Below are 24882 nucleotides of genomic sequence, written 5' to 3' on the forward strand. Positions count from 1 at the left end.
GAGCTACTTCTCTCTGTTTATGTCTATGGCGAGTCACGCAGGGCAGGGACTGTGCTCCTCCACAGTGGTTCCTACCAGACCGGTCTGAAATAGTCCCAATATAAACCCTTATTATAAGTTTACCATAATGATTCAGGGTAAGACAAAAACACGGTTTGAAAAATGGATTCATGGTGTACATTCTCATTATATAATATTTGTAAATCTTGAACACAAAAAAAGTTACGGACAGCAGCTTTAAACATAATCAAAATGTGTTCCAAATGTTTTTTTTCACTAAATTCAAATTATATTTAATAGTTTTTTTTTTTATTTATTGAAAATGCTTTGTTTACTTTTCAATGTAAACTATAATATAATTTGTACGTAGATATCATTTGCCATAATTACGCATTGGCATTTAGTTTTAACCTAAATGATGGAAGATGTAAAAATCACTCATAAATAATTGCACTTAATTTTGTAATAATGATAAGAGTATGATATATTATTAGTATTTATAATATTTATATAAACAGGAGAGGTGAATACAGTGCTATTCTAACAAATGCGCAAAATAAAGCAAAGAGATTCATTTTGGAAAAATCATTTTTATTATTAGACCATTCCTGATCATTCTGTGCATTTTCTGTCATTCGTCACTTTGGTCTGGCGGTCAGTCAGAATAAGTGTTGGAGATATGATGTCACTGCAGTGCTCTGATCTGATGCTATTGTACAACTCAATAGCTAAAGGCCTGTTGTAATGGGAGTGTTGTCAGGAATAGCTGCTTCCTTTGAAGCCATACTGTGCAATGATAAAAGGCACTAACAGAGAGGTAATGTAACCCAAAGGCTGGCTCTCACACACATGTACTCTTCAATTAAAAATAAATGTGACGGGTCACACGTAGGCTGCTGCGGACACAGTGGACATGAACAGCAGGGAGGAAGCTGTTTTCAGAGTCTGTTCAGAGTCCAGGAGGAGGAGTGCATGTGGATGATGGGTGAAGGCTTTGATCAATCTGTCTCTTTCAGGTTGCATGGCCTCCTGAATTCCTGACCTCTCTCGTGGATCCATTTATTTGACACTAACGGGTAGGCAATGAGAGAAAGAAAGAAAGAATGAAATAGACAAATTGGATAGTTCTTTGAATTTTATTTAAGAAATCCATTGAACCATCTCAAGATATTAAAAGGTTGATATATGTCAATATATTTAGAACCATGTTTTCAGAAAAGTAACAGGGTTGAGAGTTTATAAAAGTTTAGCAAGTTTTAGAAGATAGGGTTGGTATTTAGTAATTTGACATTACTAACAATTTGCTCAGGTGCATAAATGATTAGAAACTGAATTTAATTGAATGCGTTATTTTGACAAGGGATAATTATGATGGTAACAGGGTTGACATAACAGGAATTCAAGACTTAAATGATGAATTATGTCAACTACAATGTGCTTACATTCTAAAACAGCAAGAAATTCTAGTAAAATAAAATAAAACGAGTTGCTAGTTTAATCTGACATTACTAAATATTTGTTCAAGTGCATACATTATTAGAAAGAGAGTTTAATGCTGATGGTAACACAGTTGAACAATGTGCCACAATAATACATTATAGTAACACAATAAAGTCATTAAAAATAAACTTTTTTTTGTCTTCACTTTCTGAAAGTATGATAAAATCATACTTTTTTTTAAATAGATTAATCATTTATTTTAATAAATGATAATTATGATGGTAACATCATAATGCTTTTTTATTAGGGCTGTCAAAAGATTAATCGCGATTAATCACATCCAAAATAAAAGTTTGTGTTTACATAATATATTTGTGTGTACTCTGTATAATTATTATGTATATATAAATACAAACACATTCATGTATATATTTAAGAAATATTTGCATGTATATACTGTATATACATTTATATAATTTATATTATATATAAATATAAATATTTTATATATAATATAATACATTTTTCTTAAATATACATGCTTGTGTGTGTTTTTATATATAAATAATAATTATACACAGTACACACACATATATTATGTAAACACAAACTTTTATTTTGGATGAGATTAATCGCGATTAATCTTTTGACAGCCCTATTTTTTATAGAATTATATGATGCATTTTTGATTTTTCAACACATTGTGTCTGTAACACTCACCCCACTTGTTTCCCACCAGTACCGGGCATGCTGCGTGTCTCGTGCTGTAATCGCCCTCTCCGTTGGGAAACAGATTATACCAGAATACAGCCGTACCCTAAACACAGACACAAAATGTTAAGTGATAATTCTTAATAGAAAACGCAATTGTTTCAAGATCCAATCCATAGTGATCCATCTACTTAAAAAAATAAAGCAATGTCCATGACATCTTTTCTGTACCTGTTTCTATGACTTGGTATGACACCACTTAACATTGATTTCTCTTAATTTTTTCCATAGCTGTATATACTGTGGAACAGCAGAAATGTGTTTAGTCAACTACGGTTACTGAGTAATGTTGCATAATAATATAAATGAATTGTATTTAATGCACATCAAATTATCTAAAATAGACTCTACATGGTCATCCCTAGTGAAAAAGAAAGTGTGCTTAATTGTACTGAATGCGTACTTGTAGTGTACTTTATATCTTAAAAGTGTTGCACTTGCAGATAAATAAAATATCCCTTTCCAGAACATTTTCATTCAACGTTCCCAGCTGGTGGAACGATCTTCCCACCGCCATCCGAAACGCTGATTCGTTGACAACATTCAAAAGTCAACTAAAAACGCATCTCTTCCATGAGCACTTAACCTCTTAAAAAAAAAAAAAACCTTTCCTTTCCTCTTTCTCCTCCACTTTCCCTCCCTACTCTAGCCTGTGCTACACTGAGAAATGTACACGGACTAAGTATTTCAGGCACTTGTTGCGCTCACTCGACTCTTCACGACCAATCGCTTATCGTACCCCCAAGTTGTAAGTCGCTTTGGATGAAAGCGTCTGCTAAATGCATAAATGTAAATGTAAATAAAAGGAGACTTATTTATTTTTCAGGTCCAATTGTCATTATTAACTTAGCATGCATATTACTAGGATATTGGCTGTTTATTAGTACTTCTAAAGCACATATTAATGCCTTATTCTGCATGACCTTATTCTACATCCCTTAATTCTACGCATTACCTAAACTTAAACTACAAAAACTACCTTACTAACTAAGCAGTAAATTAGGGAGTTTATTAAGGCAAAAGTCATAGTTAATGGTGAATATTAGGGGTGTAACGATTCATCTACTACATCGATGTATCGATTTATTTTCCTATGATCTAACTACATCGATCTGTGCTCGGCAAGTTGGCCTTCCGGACGACATATATCGATCTAACATCGTTTTAAAAGGTAATCAATCGATTGTATCGATCATAGGAAATAACGTATTGGATTTAAGCACGTCAGACTTTATATGGATGTTTTTTCTTAGCACTTTTAATGATAACGGCGTTAAACGTTACTCGATTCAGTCTGCCTACCTGTGACATCATCGCAACGCACCAGCAGCAGCGCTTTTGTCGCTGCGTGTCGCTGGCGGTGTGAACGGGGCTTGAGAAAACAAAACATAGCATGGCGCATGGCAGAGGAGAAGCCAACGAGCGAGAAATTATCAAGCCACCAAGAGAAAGAGCTACCAGTACTTTCAACCCTTGCTTGTTACCTGTGCATTCCTGACACCAGTGTGCCAGCAGAGCGAGTTTTTAGTACTGCTGGCAACATAGTGAACGCACAGAGAAGTGTTCTGCGGTCAGATCATGTTGATATTTTTGAAAAAGAAATCTGCAGAGTCATTGAAGAGTAGTTGGTTACATTTTATCTTTTGTTAAATGTTGTTTGTTTATTAAACTGAGAGTAGTAGCAGGTTCAGCCAGTTTATTCAACCTGAAGAAATGTTGGTTGCACTTTATTTTTGATATTAATATTGTATTTGTATTATTTTAATGTTGAAAAACAACAGCAAAAGTAGCAGGTAAACCTACTATTAATTAAATCTGAAGAGAAGTTAGTTACACTTTATTTTTGATATTAATATTGTATTTGTATTATTTTAATGTTGAAAAACAACAGCAAAAGTAGCAGGTAAACCTACTATTAATTAAACCTGAAGAGAAGTTAGTTGCACTTTATTTTTGATATTAATATTGTAATATTATTATGTTGGATAACAAAAGCAGAAGTAGCAGGTTAACCTACTGTTGAAATGTTGGTTGCACTTACTGTGCTTTTATTGAAAATGTATTGAATATTGAAAATGAGAGCAGAAAAGGTTAACTTCCTGTTAATTCAACCTAAACTGTTGGTTGCACTTTATTCAAATAAAATTAATGCATTTGCCATTAATTGTTGTTTACTTGTTTGTTTATATCCATAATTAATTGATATACCGGATTCCCTTACAAGAAACAACAGGAATCTTGGAAACTTCACCTGCACTGACCAGTATCCAGATATTTATTTCAGTCACACAATTTTTGGCTAAAAATTTACTGAATCGATTTCAAGTCACTGAATCGTTTCGGATCGAATCGTTCTAAATGAACCAATATCGTCCTTGAATCGTATCGACAACCTCAAATCGTGATATGAATCGTATCGTTGTTAAAACGAATCGTTACACCCCTAGTGAATATGTGTTCCCCATACTAAAGTGTTACTGCAGTTTGCAATAAAAAATATTTTTAAAAGTTTTACTTTATTGTACATTTTCAATCATTATGTTTAATAATCTTTTGTCATGCTTTACAGAAGTACATGTATTTTGATGTGTTGACACATGACACAGTACTTGATTATAATGTTATAATTTATCTGCAGTGTGTATTTTGATAATACATTTAAAGTTGAAGATTAAAGGCAAGGCCGTAACCAAAGTTTTTTTTGTGTTTTTTTTGTGTCTTATTGGTTTATTTAAAGGAATTATAGGAATAAAAGGAATTTAAGGAAATGAAATAAGAATGGTAAAAGTTCCAGTCCTATTGTAGTTATGAAGTAAACAATTTGCAAATAAAATCGATTTTTAAAAAAAAAATATGCATCATTTGATATATGCATCAACGATATACTGAATGTTTTAGCTACTTAAATCTTACAATGCACTTTTTTCACTGCTATATCTAAAGTGTTGCGTTGGAATTCGCGTTAGTCTTTCGATCGGCACGGGAAGTTTCAACAATTTTTTCATAAATTGAACAGGGAAGGCGTCGGCCGAAAGTTTACTTGATAAAGTTTTAAATATGGATATTTTTCTTACACAAACGCATCGATTCGCTTCAGAAGGCCTTTATTAACACCCCAGAGCCGTGTGGAGCAGTTATTTGATGGGCAGATGCACTTTTTATGGACTTCAAAAACAGAGCAACTATGAATCCAATTCTAATGCTTGGATTAGCCTGGACTTTTGTAATATAACTCAGATTTTATTCATCTGAAAGAAGAATGTCATATACACCTAGGATGACTTGAGGGTGAGTAAATTATGGGCTAATTTTCACTATCCCTTTAAAGATTTTTTAAGTGTTTTTTTTTAAAGAACACTAAGACATGCTTTCAACCACTTTGCAGGCAGCGAAGTTGCATCTGAATTTGTGTAATTTTTTGAGTTTCAGTTTTTGACATTTTCATAAGCGAGTTCCAATTGAAATATAGCACAAGATGAAATGGAATGTTAATAAAGCTTTTTAATGGTTTTTGAAACACTAAGACGTTTCAGACAGTTTGCCAAAAAGAATTTACCCTAATAGGACAGTTATATGGCCAATTCACACTGCACAGACAAACGGCAACAAACACCAACAAACAAGTTGGCCATTGGATTTAAAAATGTATGAAAAATAAATGTCATGTTCACACTGCCCTAACAAACACCGACAAACTCGAGCCACGGAAAAACACGAGATATTCCCTATTCATTTAAACCAATAAAAAGAAAAGATTGCAGCTTTCAGACACGACTTTCTTCTCGTTTTATAGTTCATTTTAGGCCGTTTCAATGGCGTTAAATGTCGACAGCAAATTTTGGAAAATGATTTTAGCCTTAAATATAAAGTAAATTATTTTCTTTTAGGTGTGATTTCCTAATTCGTCCCATAAAGGGTTAAATATGTATGCAAGTCCTATAAGTGGGTTGAAAAATCTCTTGGATTGCATTTAATATAAGTTTAAACTATTATACATTTTAATTTAATTGTAAATAACATGCAATTAGGCATCCAAAAACATTACAGTTCGCACTTCTGTATATTCTTTAAAAGTATATTATTTCTGTAATACTGTAATTAGCACTCATTTTTAAAGTATGCTAAACGTGTACTTCTTTTTCACTAGGGCAGGTGATATATAATTCATTTTGGCATTGAACAAACAAACAAACAAACAAACAAACAAACAAACAAACAAACAAACAGCACCTTCATTGGCTTTACTGCAGCTCCAACTTCTGGAAAGACAGTGGCGCCCCCTGCTGATACATCACTCATCTGCAACAAAGTGGATGTTTCACAGGTTTTAATTTTATACCAAGTTATGGCAATAGCAGAACCAACCCTGACAGGACAGTCACTACAACAGTAATTCTACTCACATAGAAAAGCCAGGTTGCTATCCGATTCCCTGTGCCCAGCTCTTTAAAAGCATCTGGTTCATCTTTCTGGAGGAAAAAGCATATTAAAATGGTACATTGTGTATAACTGGCATACTTTGCTACGTTGCAACAGCTTTGTATTTACCCGTCCAAAGTCAAAGTGGGGCTCATATTGTCCTCCAACACCATAATTCGCCACCTAAGAAGAGAGGAAATTATAAATTGAAAGAAACAGAACCAAACTCTTCTCATTCTCGTGCATTAAAGGCCTCATGAACACTACCTGTAGTTCTTCTGCTGTTTTGATATCGAGGCCTGTGATGTCTTCTATGCGCTGATTTATGCGATCCACAACCGGATGCTCATAGGCCGCCAACCACGCGCTGAGAGAAAAGGCAATTAATAACACATTGGCTCAGTACTCCTACTGAGAACTATTTGCAACAGTATAACATGTTATGTTTTTTTCTGTTTTTACATAAAAACAAACAAATATAATGCGAGTTGTCCAGTGTAAAGCTGCAGGATTAGTGTTCAGCAATGTTTAGTATGTAATTGAACTTTTAGTAGTGTTAGTATGTAGAATGCAAGTAAAAAATAAATTAGAATGAAACTAGATTTAGAGTAGTGTTTGCTCAGACAAAACTTATCGATGCTTGTTTCCTCCATGGAATAAAATAAATAAAAAGGTAGCCTAATCTCACAAATCTGACCTTTTTTTTCTTAGAATTGTAAGATATAAACGTTCAATTATGAGTTATAAATTCTGAATTGTGAGATAAACTTGCAATTGCAAAAATATAAAATGTCACTTTTTTCTTTTTTTTTCTCCATGTGCGGCAGAAACAAGCTTCCATAAAAACTCGCCACCACCACCAATCATGTCATAAAAAGGCCACCCATCAAATTAGGTTTATGAGACAGTCCAACCAAAAATTATTCAGACACCAGATAGAATTTTTTACTAGTGGGTGCAGGACACTATAGGTAATTTATGTAAGTGAGGATAGCAAAATAAAGTAAACTGTGACATTATACCCAAAAATTCTTCATACAGTGGACTACCAGTAAAACTGATTTTATATATGAATATTCAGACACTTTAATCTGACAAAGTGTTTTTTCTTTAATTGACTGAACAAAATGAAGCATTGCTTGGTAATTGGTTGACCTAAATTGGTTTTATCTAATTGTGTACTTAAATTTAACAGCTGATTGGTTGATTGTAATCCATTACATACCTTTATATCAAAGTTATCTGACATTATCAAGATGAATTTGTTCTGACACAGTTTAACTCCGAGTTTTTGTCATATTGTATTACCATTTTCGAAACTACTGCGAATAAACTGCGAAAACGTTGAAGGTGTCTGAATAAATTTTGGTTTGATTGTATATGATATATTCATGAACTTGTGACACTAATCATTTACAAAGGCAGCATGACTTTAAATAGTAACCTGTCAAGTAGAATTCTCTGAGAGGCACCCATGCAGTCCGTAGTCTCTTTTCATCAGATGTGCAACTATCATGTGTTTTCTCAATTAATATAACAGCGTGTTGTAAAAAACATAAAATATAACACCCATGTCATGATCCCTGAAGTATGGAAGCTTGTTTCTGCCAAATAATTGTAACTTTTTCCTCTCACAATTTAGACTTTATAACTCGCAATTGCGAGTTTATATCTCACAATTTTGAGAAAAATAGTCAGAATTGAAAGTTATAAATTGCAGTCCGAATTGCAATATATACACTACCAGTCAAAAGTTTGGAAACTGTACTATTTTGTTTGTTTTTGAAAGAAGTCTCTTCTGCTCACCATGCAAGGCTGCATTTATTTGATCCAAAATACAGCAAAAACAGTATTATTTTGAAATATTTTTACAATGTAAAATGACTTTTTTTCTATTTGAATATATTTTAAAATGCTATTTATTTCTGTGGTTCAATGCTGAATTTCCAGCATCATTACTCCGGTCTTTAGAGTCACATGATCCTTCAGAAATCATTCTAATATGCCGATTTTGCTGCTCAAGAAACATTTATTATTATTATTATCAATGTTGAAAACAGTTGTGTAAAAATTTTTTAAGGATTATTTAATCAATAGAAAGTTCAAAAGAACAGCATTTATCTGAAATATAAAGCTTTTGAAACATTATAAATGTCTATACTGTCACTTGATCAATTTAATGCATCCTTGCTGAATAAATGTATTAATTTCTTTAAGTTCTTTCCCAAAAATTCTTTCCGACCTACAACTTTTGAACGGTAGTACAATGTTACAAAAGATTTCTATTTCAGATAAATACTGTTCTTTTGAACTTTCTATTCATCAAAGAATTCTAAAAATAAATTTGCACAACTGCTTTCAACATTGATGATAATCATAAATGTTTCTTGAGCAGTAAATCATCATATTAGAATGATTTCTGAAGGATCATGTGACACTGAAGACTGGAGTAGTGATGCTCAATCACAGGAATAAATTACATTTTAAAACATATTAAAATAGAAAAGTTATTTTACATTTTAATAATATTTCACAATATTACAGCTTTTTTTGTATTTTTAATAACATAAATGCAGCCCTGGTGAGCTGAAGAGACTTCTTTCAAAAACAATCAAAATAGTACAGTTTCCAAACTTTTGACTGGTATTGTAGTTTTCTTGCAATTGTTAGATATAAAACTCACAATTCCGAGAGAAAAAAGAAAAAAGAAAAGAGTCAATTGCGAGATACAAACTCGTTTATAACTCGCAATTCTGATTGTGATGTCCTAATTACCTTTTTTTTTTAATTCCATGGCAGAAACAAGTTTCCATACAGAAGTGTGTAATTTCTATATTTCCTGAGAAAATTAAACTTGCTCATTTGCCCCCCCAACCCCCATCTATACATTGAAAGTTAGCATCTAATGTTGATTTGGACCCCATTGACTTTCATTGCATGGGGAAAACTTTTGTGTTCCACAGAAAGTCATACAGGTTTGGAATTACAAGAATAAGTCGATAATCACAGAACAATTATTTGTTAACTATCCCTTAATTGCTTTTTGAGATCCCAAACATTATTATTTGTGCTTTTTGTACACATACCAAACATATTATGTAAATCAAGATAAAAATGTCTGTCTGTGCAGGTCACACTCATTCATCGAGATAAACTACATGGTGTTCAACAGATGAGATGATACTGTTTTATAGAGATATAGAAAGAGGTTTCTAGGTAAAGAGAGAAAAGGGGGAGCAGACAGATGCGAACTGTGCGCTTTATCTTTGACCCCTTACCTCTTGGAGACTCTGTATTGGGCGGTGGTGAGTTTGCCAGTTTGAGGGTCATGCACGGTGGCACGCCTGAGCTATAGAGCCAGCACAGAGAAAAAGAGAGGAAATAGAAATAGAAAGGTGAAAGGTGCTGTTGATACACGGCTTATACTGAACTACACCAACTGCGGACTTGGACTGCATGGGTGGTTTATATGTAACATGGTGTGTAGTTTCTGGCCGAGTCAAAGTTCTACAGTTAAAATGTATAGGACTATGGTGTTCACTGATAATTCACCTCCTGTGTGTAAAGAAGCAGTGGAAGAGTAACAATCCCAAGAACAGCAAAACAAACAGGGATATCCATTTATTATGCATGGTATAAACGCAAACTTGTAGGGCTGGTGGTTGGTATGATGGTATGTACTGTGCAAACACAAATATTATGTCAATGTATATATTGTGAAAGCACTATGATCACCAAGGCTGCATTTATTTGATAAAAAATACAGTAAAAACCCGCAATATTGTGAAATATTATTACAATTTAAAACAAGTTTCTCATTTAAATATATTTTAATATGTAATTTATTCCTATGATAACACAGCTGAATATTCAGCATCACTCGTCTTCAGTGTCACGTGATCTTTCAAAAATCATTCTAATGCTGATCTGCTCAATTATAATTGGTTCTCAGTTATTAATAATGGGTTCTTATTATTATCAATGTTGACAAACTGTTAAATATTTTTTGATGCATCTTTTCAGGATTCTTGGATGACTAGAAAGTTCAAAAGAACAGCATTTTTCTGGAAATAGAATCCTTAACATAATCACTTTTTTATTATTAACTTTTTTATTTTATTATTTTATTTTTTATTATTTTATTATTAATATCCTTGCTGAATTAAAGTATTAATTTCTTTCTTTTTAATCTTACTTGCCCACAAACTTATGAATGGTAGTGTAGCACAGTTTCCAAAATATTAAGCAGCACAACTGTTTTCAACATTAATAATAATGATAAACAAGAAATGCAAATAATGATAATGTTTCTTGTTTATCATATCATGTGACACTAAAGATTGGAGTAATGACTGATGAATGTTCAGCTTTGCCATCAAAGGAATAAATTACATTTTAAAATATAATCAAATAGAAAACAGTTATAGCTATAACTAAACAGTTGTTATAGTATTTCACAATATTACTGTTTGTAGTTTTGCTCAAATAAAAGCAGCCTTAGTGAGAATAAGAGACTTGATTTAAAAACATTGAAAAAATTGTATTATTCCAAACTTTTGACTTACTTTTGGTATATACACCGATCAGGCATAACATTATGACCTAATATTGTGTGGGTCCCTGCATGGACTCGACTAGACACCTGAAGGTGTGCTGTGGTATCTGTGCTGTGGCACCAAGATGTTAGCAGCAGATCCTTTAAGTCATGTAAGTTGCAAAGTGGGGCCTCCATGGATCGGACTTGTTTGTTCAGCACATAATGTCATAATGTTATGCCTGATGGGTGTGTGTGTGTGTATATATATATATATATATGGATGACCTTGGTCCACCAACCCATAATAAGCAGGTGACATCCCCTTTGTCTGGGCTCTCGTTAAAGTTGCTTTCCAGCATGCAGTAGGGGGAACTGGTGTGTTGGCAGTTCTACAGGCCAACTGGAGCCTTACCTTTTACTGATGCGATAGTGGGCCGTCTCTAGGACACCAGTAATGGGGTTGGAGATAGTGGCTCGGCGCAGCTGTTGAGCCAACCGGCCAAGAGGACACAAGTTACACAGCAGCTGTAGTCTTAATGACTGACCACATGAACTTGAGCACCGGCTCTACATGAGCCTTTGATTAAACTCTGGACAAATAACTTTAAATGGACCCTGAGTAATGGCGGGTCAGAGGAGTGTTATCGTACTAGAAATACTCCAAATATAGGAGGCTTTATATCCTTATTTTAACACAAAATTATGCTCTTGAAAAAAGTAATACCAAAGAAGTGAAATGCCTAAACCAGTATGTTTATGTCCCCTACAGACCAGGGGCCTCATTGATAAAACTTTCCGTAGATTTAATCCTAAACGTGCGCATACACACAAGTTTTCAGATTTATAAAACCATGCGTATGCCAGAACCTGCGCAAAATTCCCTTTATAAAACCCAGTCAGTGGAAGATTGTGCGTATATGCATCTCCACCCAGTCTCCTCCCCGAAATATCCATATATGAAGGTTAAAATGCCTAGTTTTACTATGCATATCCTCACCTGCTTTGTCTCCTTTTGTACGCATGGGTCAGAGTTTGCGTACAGATGCAAAAATTTTCCCGTCAAGTTTGTTTTTATAAATCGCAACTTATGCTTAGGAAGTGGAGAAATACATAGCAGAAATACTCTACCCACAGGCATTTTTTGTCATTGTTACTGAATGTGTCAGATCTTGGTAACAGGAAGGTTACCAAGATAAAATAAGTTGTGATGGGCTGTCATGTGATCTCATTATGGTAGCTGCCATTAAAGGTCAACCACCATTGTGTAGAAAAAACACTCATCATTACCACTGATATGTTTTCATCTCATTTGAGTGGACATCAATTTAAACATGTTTGTCAAAAGTATTATTCATTTCATTATAGATGAAACTTTGTTACTGTGGCAAAAATACATGTACACCTTTAAATAATTTCAGGAATGCATGTATATGTAATGTAATGGTAAATGTTATTTCAAACGCATTTTTGTAACGGCTTACAATAAGGTCTCATTTGTTGATAGATACAACTTTTGATCTTAAAAAAAATATTATTAAAGGGGTCATGAACTGCATTTTTTATTATTATTTAATGTTTCCTGATGTGCACTTATAATGTTAGTATGGTTTTTACACCAGAAATTGTCATAATTTAGAAATAAAAGTTAATTTCCTACAATGATTTTAGCCCTCTTATCTGTAAACACTAACTGTTGTTACGATTGGCTAACATCTTTGCATATGAAATAAGTATTACATGTGGAACTCTCTAAGTTTTTACTATTACTTATAGCATCATATTTAGATCTACTCCTGTCGTATGAAAGGTTGCAGTGATGAGCATTGTAGCAATGACAGTCATATCTGTTGAGTGCATGAATGCAGTGATCTTGTCATTGCAACTCGATTTCACCATAATTAACAGTGCAAACACTATGTAAATAATAGTACAATACAATGAAATAAAAGATTTTATTGTATAGTTTAGACAACGTCATTGATTATTAGGGCTGTCACTTTACGTTCGAAAATCGATTGCACAATCGATCGGACCAACCAACACAAGTTTCGAAAACGAAAATAGGGAATTGATTTTAACCAAATACGTACACCATTATTTTTGAACGAATTAAACAAATAAAAAAGGACCCGTGGAGGCGGAGCATGCAGCTCGAAATCAAACAGGGGAAAGACTGCCTTAACAGCAATGGGGGATCTGTTTGGTGACATCTACACAAGGGGCTACGAAAGAGTGAATGACGTCGAAAGCGACCTCTTACAGGAGATGTTGATTTATGAAAAGGAACCACCTTCGCCAGCTGACAGCGACCCGCTTTTGTGGTGGAAGATTGGCAGTTCGAAATACCCCCACCTTGCGCAGCTAGCAATGAGTGAGTACCTGAGTGTCCCTGGAACATCAGTGCGGTCGGAGCGCGTCTTCTCAACAGCTGAGCATATAGTGAATAAAAAACGCTCTGCTCTGGACCCCGAAAATGTTGATAGACTTGTTTTCCTGTCCAATAATTTGTAATAGAGCCTTATTTGCACGTTTCATCAGTAACGCCCGCATAGCCTAAGTGTCGGTTACGTTCAATTAAAAAAAAAAACACATGGCCTGTTCAGAAGCTAAGTTCATTCAAAGTTTCATTTTGAACGGTTTGAACAGTTGTGGCTTTCCTGTTGCTCAAACAGTAGAGCATGGCGCTAGCAACGCCAAGGTCATGGGTTCGATTCCCAGGGAAAGCAAGAACTGACAAAAGGTAAAATGTGTACCTTGAATGCAATGTAAGTCGCTTTGGATAAAAGCGTCTGCCAAAAGCATAAATGTAAATGTGAATAATTACGTTAAATTATTATCCACACGAACTTCACATTCAGTGTAGGCTAGTAAATTTTTAAGCTTTATTTTCAACCTCTTTTCATGGGCTACAATTTTGTTGTTGTTGTTGTGGAATTTATAATCGTAAACACAGCCATGTTAAAGCCTGTAGCTAATGTTTTTCTTTGACGTTATGGCAGTCCACTCTGTCTGCTTAATGTTTTTTTCCCAGAATGTTGCACTCCTGTTTGTCATTGTGCACAAAATAAATCATCAGAAATATTGCTGACTTGTGCGTCTCAAGCGCCCTCTTTACTTTCATCCTAATGCCCGTTAGTTGTCCGTGGATTGGCGTAGGCTATATTTAGCGTTGAAAATGAAAACGTCATTTAAAATCGATTTTAGAATCGATTCAATGAACACTTGTGTCTCAAAAATCGAACAGGATTTTTTTACAAAAGTGACAGCCTTATTGATTATAACGGGAGTTTTGGCGAGAGTCCAGAAATCAGTCATGTCATGTGATTGACAGCTCCAGCGATTATAACGGGTGGGTTCTTTGATCGCTTTCTGTATCCAATTAATCACAAATGAAACAGATTATTTTCATGCTAATAAGAGAAACAATGTGAAGTTGACAGTTTAGTCAACTTGATTTACTGATGCATAAACAGCAAAAAAATTATTTTGAGACAATAAAGAATGTACATGACTGTACATGAATCATTACATATCAGAAACCACTGATCACAGATTAAGCATTAACACCGTTTGCAAAGCCATCAGGGAAATTGCGACTGATTTACCAAAGAATCCATGGTGAAATGTACCGAACTTATCTCTCTTCTTATCTCACTAACGTGCCAGTCCACGGGGCGATGATGCGATGATGTAGAAGTAGGCGTTTATTTGATTCTGCAGAAGCGGGTCGCACTATTACGTCATAATGTGACATAATACTAAACGAGTCGCTTTCGGAGCTTGGTTTCAATAAAAGACTGACAGGGAAGTTTTGAGTTCTGAAACTTACAGGATGTTTTTATAGTACAATGACCTCTTACATGTCACAAGATCAAGAAAAATTTGATTTCTCAATTCATGACCCCTTTAAATGTTAAAATTAACATTAACTAAGCTGAATAAATGCTGTAACAAGTATTGTTCATTGTTAGTTTAAATTACCTAATGTAGTTATCTAATGTTAACAAATGAAAACTTACAGTAAAGTGTAACCAATATTTTTACACACACATTCTTGAACCGATGTGACTTCAGGATTTTTATTTCTCTCAACAATACAATTTTGACTTGGTGCAATGTGTTTTCCAGAAAATGTGGTGCATTATAAACACTTCATGGCCAAAAGGATGTGGACACTTGAACACCACATCCATATTCTTCATGAACATTTCATTTCAAAACAAATAAGGTAAACAGAAGTTCAATCATACTTGCTTGATGCGCGAGAACAAACCTCATTGGTTCTCTCACATTAAGCAAGTATGTTTTGATGTATTCTATGTATGTGCGTTGATCAATGTTAATATGTAAAGTAAAGGCTAAATTAAATCTGTTCATCATATAAAGCGATATTGTCTTTTCAGAAGACTTGTAATGATCTCAATTAGTATAAATCTTTGACAATGTCTTTATGAACTTTTTGATGCATGAAAGTCTGGGTTGTGTGGACTTTCAATGGATGAACAAAAATGATCAGAGAATAATTCAAAATATCTTAATTTTTGTTTCTAAGATGAACAAACGTCAACATGAGGTTGAGGTCAGTAAATTATGACAACATTTTCATTTCATATGAATTACTGGACTAGTGGTTTAGGGGTGTCAACACGTTTTGGTCATTAATAGTGTACATATTTATAAACATTTTAATGTGTATAAAAGTTTAACTCACCCTCGGTTTGGCCAGTTCCTTGACCTTCTCCATTTCTTTTGCTGATATTATGTCATGGTAACGAATGATACGTGGGCGGTCCCATTCGTCCTCTTGTTTCACTGGGCCGAGCGTGTAATATGGATGTCTGTTATTGTTGTGGTAACGGCAGAACATACGGCTCTGTCTGCGAGGAGTCTGTAAGGATGAGATTATGTATATATTATGTACATTTAATTTATATCTTGTTTCATTTCACAGCATGAGTAGTACGTTTCAAAAGCTGCATAGCAGTCGGCCAATCGGATTGGAGCGCGTGAGTGTTTTATATGCAATATGCATTCAGCTGTGGACAAAAATATAGCTTTGTGTCATGGCCGCATAAACACAATGGGTGTGCATAAATAATTCAGTCCTGTCCTGTCTTTAATAATTACGTACCTCGAATACAGAAACTACTATAAATAGACATATCAGGATACATCAACACAGTAAATAAACAGCTGAAACTGGCTTGTCCCACAAGATATTAGTCCCACTTTATATTAGGTGTCTTTAATTCCGATGTACTTGTGTAAAAAAATTTTTTAGGTATTATAGGTCTTCATGTTGTATTGCAAAACACTTGCTGCTAATGAGATGGGTTTAAGGGTGGGTTAAGGAGGAAGGGAAGGGTCAACAGTGTAATTATAGATGTAATTACATGCAGTTATTTTTTTAAACAAGTGCAATATAAAACATGTATGTACACAATAAGTTAATTTTATTAAAATAATAATTTAAATGTTATTACCTAGTAGTTAAAGACACTTAATATAAAGCAAGTGCGATATACTAAATGGCTGACATCAGCTACTGCATCAGCATTTCATGCTCAACGTGACATTCCAGTGATGTATTTATGTTAATGTAGCAGTTATAGTATTTTAATAATCACCATTCGGAGTCCTTCTCCTCTACATAGCTGCTCATATTTCCTCTTCTCAGGGAGATATCCCTTTTTCCCATCCTCCTTTTCTTGCTCTTTCTTACTCTCTTCCTTGCCGCTCTGCTCCTTCTCAGCCTTCTTCTGTTTGTCTAGCTGGTAGTCAAAATACTTCAGGTTCCCAAGTGCTCGCTGGTGCTCAGGATCTAGACAGCAGAGATAAATGTGTTAAACATTTTGTAATAGTCTGGACAGCTGCTGAATATCTCAAATGGCTCAGAAATAATATTTCAATTTCACAGATCATGATATGAACTTCTGGTCTCCTTTCTTCAATGTGAAAATTGTGTGTAAATATTGCATAATAGGCAACGTCCACATTAATCCAGATTTTTCTATATATTCTGGCCTTTTCTCACACTGAGACTGCTTTTTTTCCAGTGAAAACTGAGCTTTTTGGAGACGCTCTCCCAACGCTGTTTTCGCATTGTAGTGTGGACTATGGAAGCTTGTTTGCACCATGGGAATAAAAAAATAAAAAAAGCACGTTTTTATCTCACATTGTTTAAGTCTTTTCTTACAATTGTAAGTTTATTACTCATAATTGTGACCCTGGACCACAAAACCGAGAGTCATAAGTCACACGGTTATATTTGTGTCAATAACCAACAATAAATTGTATGGGTCAAAATTATTGATTTTTCTTTTATGCCAAAATTCTTTAGGAATTTAAGTAAAGATCATGTTCCATTAAGATATTTGGTAAATTTCCTACAGTGAATATATAAAATATTTATTATTAGTAGTCATATGCATTGCTAAGGACTTAAATCTCAATTTAAAAAAATGTACCCTTATGACTGGTTTTGTGGTCCAGGGTCATAATTGTGAGATATAAACTTGCAATTGCAAGAAAGTAGTTGTGAGTTTTTATCTTGCAATTCTGACTTTATTTCTTGCTATATGTAAACACGGAATTGACAGAAAAAAGTCTGAATTGTGAGATTAAAAAAAATACAATTACCTTTTTTATTCCGTGGCATAAACAAGCTTTTACGGTGGACTGTGAAAATGTAAGTATTCAAAAACGATGATGCATGTTTAGTCATGTGACACATATTATACCCATATATACCTATGGTTGTACTGGCATTGTTGTGCCTGCTATTCACTTTCTAATGTTCTTTCTAGTGCTAAAGATAAATGGACGCACCAGTGAGTGGTGGGATATTTTTCTAATAGAATGATCAATGAAAAATATTTTAAAGTATGTTCTCTCTGTACCATCTGTGTGAGTTTTTATAAGATTTTACGCATACACAGCAAGGTGATTAAAGACATTTTCAGATGTTTCAGTGTGGAGGAGCAACTTCTGGAAAACGCTTAAAGATCCTAGTGTATACGGAGAGCATTTTGAAATGAAAATGCCATTTTCCCATAAATCCAGATGGATGTGGACATAGCCATAGTCTTGTAGAGCAGACTAACCCACAGAGAGCAGTCTCTTGGTAAATTCCAGAGCAATCTCCAGCTCCCCCTGCTGGTAGACTGAGTAGCTGAGGTAGTCCAGCACGGTCACAATGTCAACACTGGATTCCTCTCCTTCATCCAGTTGTTTGAGCGCCTGGGCCATCCATAGCTCTGTGTGGTAGTAGTCTGCATCAGAGTAGGCGATTTTACCCAGCTCAAAACAGTCCTCTACCGTCAGGGTGCTTTTAAACGGCAAGCCTGTAGTAACACCTGCAAGAAAACATGCAATGAGATTTTTTTATAAATAAAAAAATGCAATTCTGAAGCATGTTTGCTCTAAATATTTAGTCTTATCTTTCATGTAGGTCACACTCACCAGGCAGGTTTCCAGAAGAGATGGTCTGTGTGTCCAGTTGATAGGTGTCCTGCAGTCGGAGGAGAGCTTTGGCTGCACCGTTCTGGTCTTCATCATTAGGGAAATACTGACGCTGAATGGTCAGGTTTGAGATAAAGCCTGGAAGAAAATGTGGTTATCTTTTCATAAGAAAAACCATAGCGATAAGAAGAACATCTGTATTTTTTTTTTTTTTTTTTGCTAGGACACATTTCTAAATACTTAGGTCACGTTTTCTTGTTAAACTATTCACACAGTTCCCTTTACCAACTTTCATCTTGGCACAGCAATAATTTTGAATACAAAATGCATTACAACTACCAAAACACTTCATACATCAAATCAAGTCATTCTTTCATAACACTAGCAAAGATTTTCAGTTTTTCACCCAACAAAAACACTTTGTCACTCATTAAACATTGTGCAGATGGTAATGAAAATGAAAGACTAACACCACCAGAGGCGGTTCTAGGGCCAGTTCTAGTGTCAACAAGGGCTTGGCCCCCCTAAATTTGGAATCGTATCGCACCAAACTATTTTCTGAAACTAGTTGCAATGTGCAGTTTTTGCTGTGGCGGTATGTGATGATAAGAGTAATTTATTGTGTCATAACCAATAACCAATGCAGAGAAGCAAAACTGCATGAGGAGGATGCGTGCTGCAGCATGCACGTAGTGATGTCCATTTATGAATGATTCGTCACTCTGTCTGCGTTCGCTCAAATAGTTGTAAAAAGCAGGCTATAATGGTTGCTACACACTTGATTATAGATAAAATAAGCTCTCTTTATACATGTTGTATTGTGTGTTACTTCACCCATACGCAGAAGTGATACTGTAGATTCATTTTACTGACTTGATGACTTCATTTAGTTCATTTAAACATACTGGTAGTTAAAATAAAATTTTTCAATGGCTAATTTCTCAGAACACGTCCACATATGCAATCTTTTATCATATTCCAAATTAGGAAGTCATTATAATGCAGCCAAAGATAAATTATGACCAACGCAATGAAAGAACCATTCATGGGCGCCTATCACATAGACGGTGTTTCACCACAGAGATACCAGAGAAAAGATACAGGTAAAAGAAAATATTTAATTTTCACGTATAGCGTGTTGCTTATACAGTATTAGATGTTTGTTATAAACCATAAATTAAACAATCACGACTATCTAGTCTGCTAACAGAGAACGGATGTTGGCTACAAAATAACATGTAGCCTAAAATAAATGGTTTCGTTTTGCTTTTATAAATTGAGCATGCATGATCATATTACAGATACATTCATTTTCCTAAATTGATTTGTGTTAGGATAATCTGTACGATTATGCGTTTATTTTGTTATTACATTACAAGATTAGTACTTGTGAAATAAATAAATTAACTTGAAATTATTTTACTTCATGTGTAGAGATTGCAGAGTGATACAGTACATGGCCAAATAAAAATGACTTTCAATAATCCGGAAAATAGGTTAAAGGGTTAGTTAACCTAAAAAGAAAATAAAAACACTATTAGTTAGAATGTCTGTAACCAAACCATTTCAGTGCTTCTTCTATGTTCAACATAAGAAAGTCATACTTAGAACAACATGGGGGTGAGTAAATGGTGATAGAATTTTCATTTTTAGGTGAACTACCTATTTAACAACTGGTTCAAATAAATGTTAACACGTGCCCCCTAAAAGTGGCCCCTGCCTGGCCAGTGTAGCTACAGTGTCAGCTACATTAGATTTAGAATATATTTCTATATGGCATTACTGAAGAAATGTAGAAAATATTTGTTTTATTCAGTTTTGTGTTATGTATTTTGCAAAAAAGAATATAAGTGCGCAAACTGGCCTGTAGGTACATAGAATTTTGGCAGTAGTTGTGTCTGATTGAGAAAAGAATACATGTAATTTGAAAGTCGTTGAATGCACTTTGTGCCAAGCAATGATAAATGATCCGCAGTTTAGCTCACATAGACTGCTCACTGTGTAACAAGTTTTGAAAAAGTGACTTAAGTATTGAGAAATGGGTCCTAGCGATAGAAAAAAACAACAACTTACAAACTGTAATGGGTTAAATAACATTGATACTAACCATCAGACATGTCCTTGAGCACTAGGTCTTCCACTTCACCCCACTCTGTGTTTAGTCTCTTCATGAGTTTAAAGGCATTGACAGGGTGACCCAAAAACCCCTCTGGGTCCTGTGTGGCTATGGTGGTTAACGTTTCAAGCTTCTCAGCCCACCTGACAACACACACACAGTGTCCGATTCAGAGTGGCTTAATTGTCACTTCCACCGTATACAGCTTGTACACAGTGAAACGACTGTGAATATCTGCTCCACACTAAGTGTGATGTAAAATTGTGTAATATCAGACATAGTTAATGAAGAAGGAGATGAACCACTTGAAGAAAAATGAATATGAGAAATCGTAAAGCTTAATATGGAGACCGGAGACTATAGGAAAAGATGTCCGATCTTTCAATTAGGTCCCATGGCATGACATTTTTATTTTATGAGGTTTTTCAACATTAATATTCCCTTAGCCTGAATATTGTCCCCAAGTGGCTAGATATTTTGACTGGTGTAAACCGAGTTCTGGCTGTCTTTCTCTGCCTTTGAGAAAATGACAGCTCAGACGAGCTGATCTTGAATTATCCTGTTATGACGTCATAACAGGAATGGTTACCTCCCTTTCCTCCGCCCAGGGAATTTGGCACGGCCATGCGAGCGCCATATTTGTTTATCCTCGAGAGATCATGGCTTGTGAACGAGTGAATGCTGGCAGTTTCTCAGTATTTGGATGTACAAATGAAAACAGAAGTCTTTTTTCAGTTCTTTCTGATCTGTGATCAGTGATTTCTGATGTGTAGCTAATTATTCAAGTTCACACAGAACTTTATTATTCGTGCCGACACAGAATGGTGTTTTTGTGTTTTCTATCTTGTGAGTCAGTGTTTTTGTACGTCCTCGTCGTGTCTATCTGTTCTAAAATGTGCGTACAGTCGTGAGTTTCTGCTCAACATCGGAAGAGCCACATCTTTAGAGATAAACCTCACGCACGCCGAAGCTCGGGCTGTACTGACCGGTTGACCTTCAACATCACCGACCCCCAGTACTGAATCTCGCCCACAGCGAAGGCGCCATACTTTTTTGGGCAAAAGCCTCATCTAGTCTTTTCACTGAAGATCACACATCTGCATTACCGGAGTGCATTATACTGTTTCGACTTTAGGTAAGAAGATACGTTTATTATATCACAACCAGACATTTCATCACTATATGATCTGACATCCATATTTGCCAATACCTCAAAACATAGCACAAAACGATTATGATTTTGATTAGATTCAGAGGCGATATTACGATATTATGGTTACTCACATATATATTTTTTTACTCACAAGAACAACCAAAATAAATCAAGAATATTTAATTGAACTCTCTAAAAATCTCAATTGGGACATCCACAAAAAATGTAAACTCTTGGGTTTTTTAATGATATAGAACAATAAATAATAAAGACAAAAGAAATCAAGTTGATCATTGATCATCTGATGACATCTCATCATTGACTTGTGCAATGAGACAACTGTCTAAATGGCTTTTATTCTTCTGTGCTCTCTAAAGTGTGCAAATCTAAATCTATAAATATAATAAAATGAGGTACTCCAGTTATTGAAAAAATACATGTTTACAGTAAAATAAATTGTTTAAATAAATAAAAAAACTGAAATATTCAATGACAGCTCAATGAAATGTGTAGAACTGTCTAAAGACATTTCGTGCAGATGTGGCTAACAAGAGAGTTTCAAAATTAAGATGCATCTTAAAAATATATATTTTTAATTTATATTTATTTGCGCATTGCTACATCATTTTGTTAGTCATTTGATTGATGCATTGATCCATACTGATGTATCATTACACCCATAAATATTGTCAGATTTTTTTTAGGGATGCACCGATATGAACATTTTGGCCGATACCGATAACCGATAATTCTTAATATTTGAAAGCCGATAACCGATATATTGGCCGATAAATCTAAATACAAATTTTAATAAACTCTGAGAGCCTGATTACAAAAACAAAAGGCTCACCATTAAAAACCATGTCCCAAACACTTCAACATAAATCAAACCTATACACTACAGTAGCCTATTTGAACCAGTGTGAGATTCCTTACCTTTTCAAATTAATTTTACACTCCTATGGCCAAATTTTTTTTTTTAACACTTTACAATAAGGTTTAATTTTTGTTAGTATTAGTTAACCAACAATGAATGAACAATACTTCAACAGGATTTATTAATTTTAGTTCATGTTAATCTCAACATATTCAGACCCAAAGTTGTGTCTTTTAACATTAGGTATGAACTGTGAATGGACTGTTACAAAACACAAACATTTTTTTACTAAAAGAAACAAAGGTTATTGCTCTCTGTTTGTTCATGATAGTTAATGCATTAATAAAATGAGACCTTATTTGTAAAATGTTACCAAAAATTATATTGTCTAAAAAATAAAAATAATACACCTAAATAATGCAGACAAGTAATTGAACAGCATTACTTAGGCTGCATAATAAAGAATCAGAATGCAAGTGCATGAAATAACCTCCGCACAGACGATAAAGAAATGGTTTTAATCAAACCATATTGTTGATGGAAATGATACGAGAACAATAAAAGTGCTAATTATAAAAAATAATGCTTCTGTGTTTTTGAAAAAAAAATGTGTTTAATATTACAGTAATAGTAAACATCTGTAATGTCTAGTCTATTAGGAATAATGTTGCTGTTTGAGAGCGCGCTGAAGCTGGAGAGAATGAACGAACAACCATAAAGTGAAGCGCTTAGAAGTTTAATTAACAACTAAACGCATCATATATGAGAACAATCAGATATTTATACAAAATAAATATAATATTACAACTTATATTAGCACAAAATCACGCATAGGTGAAGGGTTATAACTCCTGTGGATGCTCTTCCCCTGTTTGAGAGCGTGCTGAAACTTAAGATGATCACCGGTACAGTGAAGCACTGCGGGTTATTGACTTAACGAAACACATCCTATTTGACTTTAATCAGATGTTTATACTACAAAAACGTAATATTACGACTTACATATGCTTAAAATGACGCGAATGCACAAGCGAACTTGACTGTGCTGGTCAGAATGCGTTGTTGACGCTTCCCACAACAGCGCGCTGAAAAACAACTAAACCCAGAGAATTCACTACGTTTTATAACAGAAATATTCTCATTGCAGTGTTATGTATAGGACAGTCCCAGTAGTTATTAATGCTGTGCATTTCTGTTTGAAATGCGCGCGCCGGTACAATGAAGTGCTTTACTGCATCGTTAATTAACTCAACCAAACGCATCCTATATGGGATTATATACACAAAATAATAAATATAATATTACAACTTACAATGGCACAAAAGGCTGTGAATGCACAAGCGAACTTGACTGTGCTCGTCATGAAGGTGTAACTCCGTGGGCGCGCTCTTCCCTCAACAAACGCGCTGAAACACAACGCTCTTTTACAGCCTATTCTATTCTCATTATCATTTTATGCAGATTATAGAAGACTTGCGCTGCACATGTTGCACATAACTGTATTTTCCTTTTCGAAGTGATTCCAAACATATTTAGAGCAATTCAAACCCATCATGGTGGACAGCGCGTCCGTCTCAGCTGAAGGAAATAATACATCATCTATCGGCTTGACTATATCGGTCAAATTTTCTTATTGGACCGATAACGATAACATCAAAAATAATCATTTATCAGCCGATAACGATATGTTGCCGTTGCCGATATATCGTGCATCCCTAATTTTTTTATTGACATACATAATTGGAATGTAACCTTAGCCAACCGTTTTAAAGATTTATGCCATGCCCTATTCATAAATCTGTTATTGCCAATTCAAACTAATATAAGTTATACTTGATGTTAAACTTATGTTTGCTATATGTTGTATAGCTCCAGTTGATTCTGTTAATAATAGATATGACTCACTGTTTCACTTGTTCCAGTTTGCTTTCCTCTGCTTTGATGTAGTCTTTCAATGACGTCACCAGGTCTTTTTCTGTGAACAGCAGATCTGTCATGTGACCTGCAAACACAGGTTAAACTGAGCATCAGTGAATGACTCGTCTAGTATTCCACAACACCTGTCGGTTGCATGGTAAATGTTCATGAACACACGGGTTTAGAGGCAT

At 34.6% G+C, this 24882-nt stretch overlaps 1 protein-coding gene across 2 annotated transcripts in view; it reads right to left on the bottom strand.

The window, feature by feature from the left end:
• Nucleotides 1-574: 574 nt before the first annotated feature.
• p4ha1a (prolyl 4-hydroxylase, alpha polypeptide I a) overlaps nucleotides 575-24882 on the bottom strand; it is a 36001-nt gene continuing 11693 nt past the window's right edge. The window contains exons 3-15 of one of the 2 annotated variants that reach the window (XM_079801275.1): nucleotides 24680-24776; nucleotides 20736-20887; nucleotides 18629-18766; nucleotides 18271-18522; nucleotides 16795-16988; nucleotides 15879-16055; nucleotides 9909-9979; nucleotides 6898-6997; nucleotides 6760-6813; nucleotides 6615-6680; nucleotides 6442-6510; nucleotides 2161-2257; nucleotides 575-1069 (exon numbers count right to left, since the gene is read on the bottom strand). In XM_079801275.1, the coding sequence (XP_079657401.1) occupies nucleotides 999-1069; nucleotides 2161-2257; nucleotides 6442-6510; nucleotides 6615-6680; nucleotides 6760-6813; nucleotides 6898-6997; nucleotides 9909-9979; nucleotides 15879-16055; nucleotides 16795-16988; nucleotides 18271-18522; nucleotides 18629-18766; nucleotides 20736-20887; nucleotides 24680-24776 (1538 nt within the window). In that variant the 3' untranslated portion in view covers nucleotides 575-998. Of the gene's footprint in view, nucleotides 1070-2160; nucleotides 2258-6441; nucleotides 6511-6614; nucleotides 6681-6759; nucleotides 6814-6897; nucleotides 6998-9908; nucleotides 9980-11579; nucleotides 11651-15878; nucleotides 16056-16794; nucleotides 16989-18270; nucleotides 18523-18628; nucleotides 18767-20735; nucleotides 20888-24679; nucleotides 24777-24882 lie in introns of both variants that reach the window. The other variant, XM_079801274.1, reaches the window with a different exon arrangement.

The sequence above is a fragment of the Gobio gobio genome, assembly GCF_949357685.1.
Source record: "Gobio gobio genome assembly, chromosome: 20".
NCBI classification, from domain to species: domain Eukaryota; kingdom Metazoa; phylum Chordata; class Actinopteri; order Cypriniformes; family Gobionidae; genus Gobio; species Gobio gobio.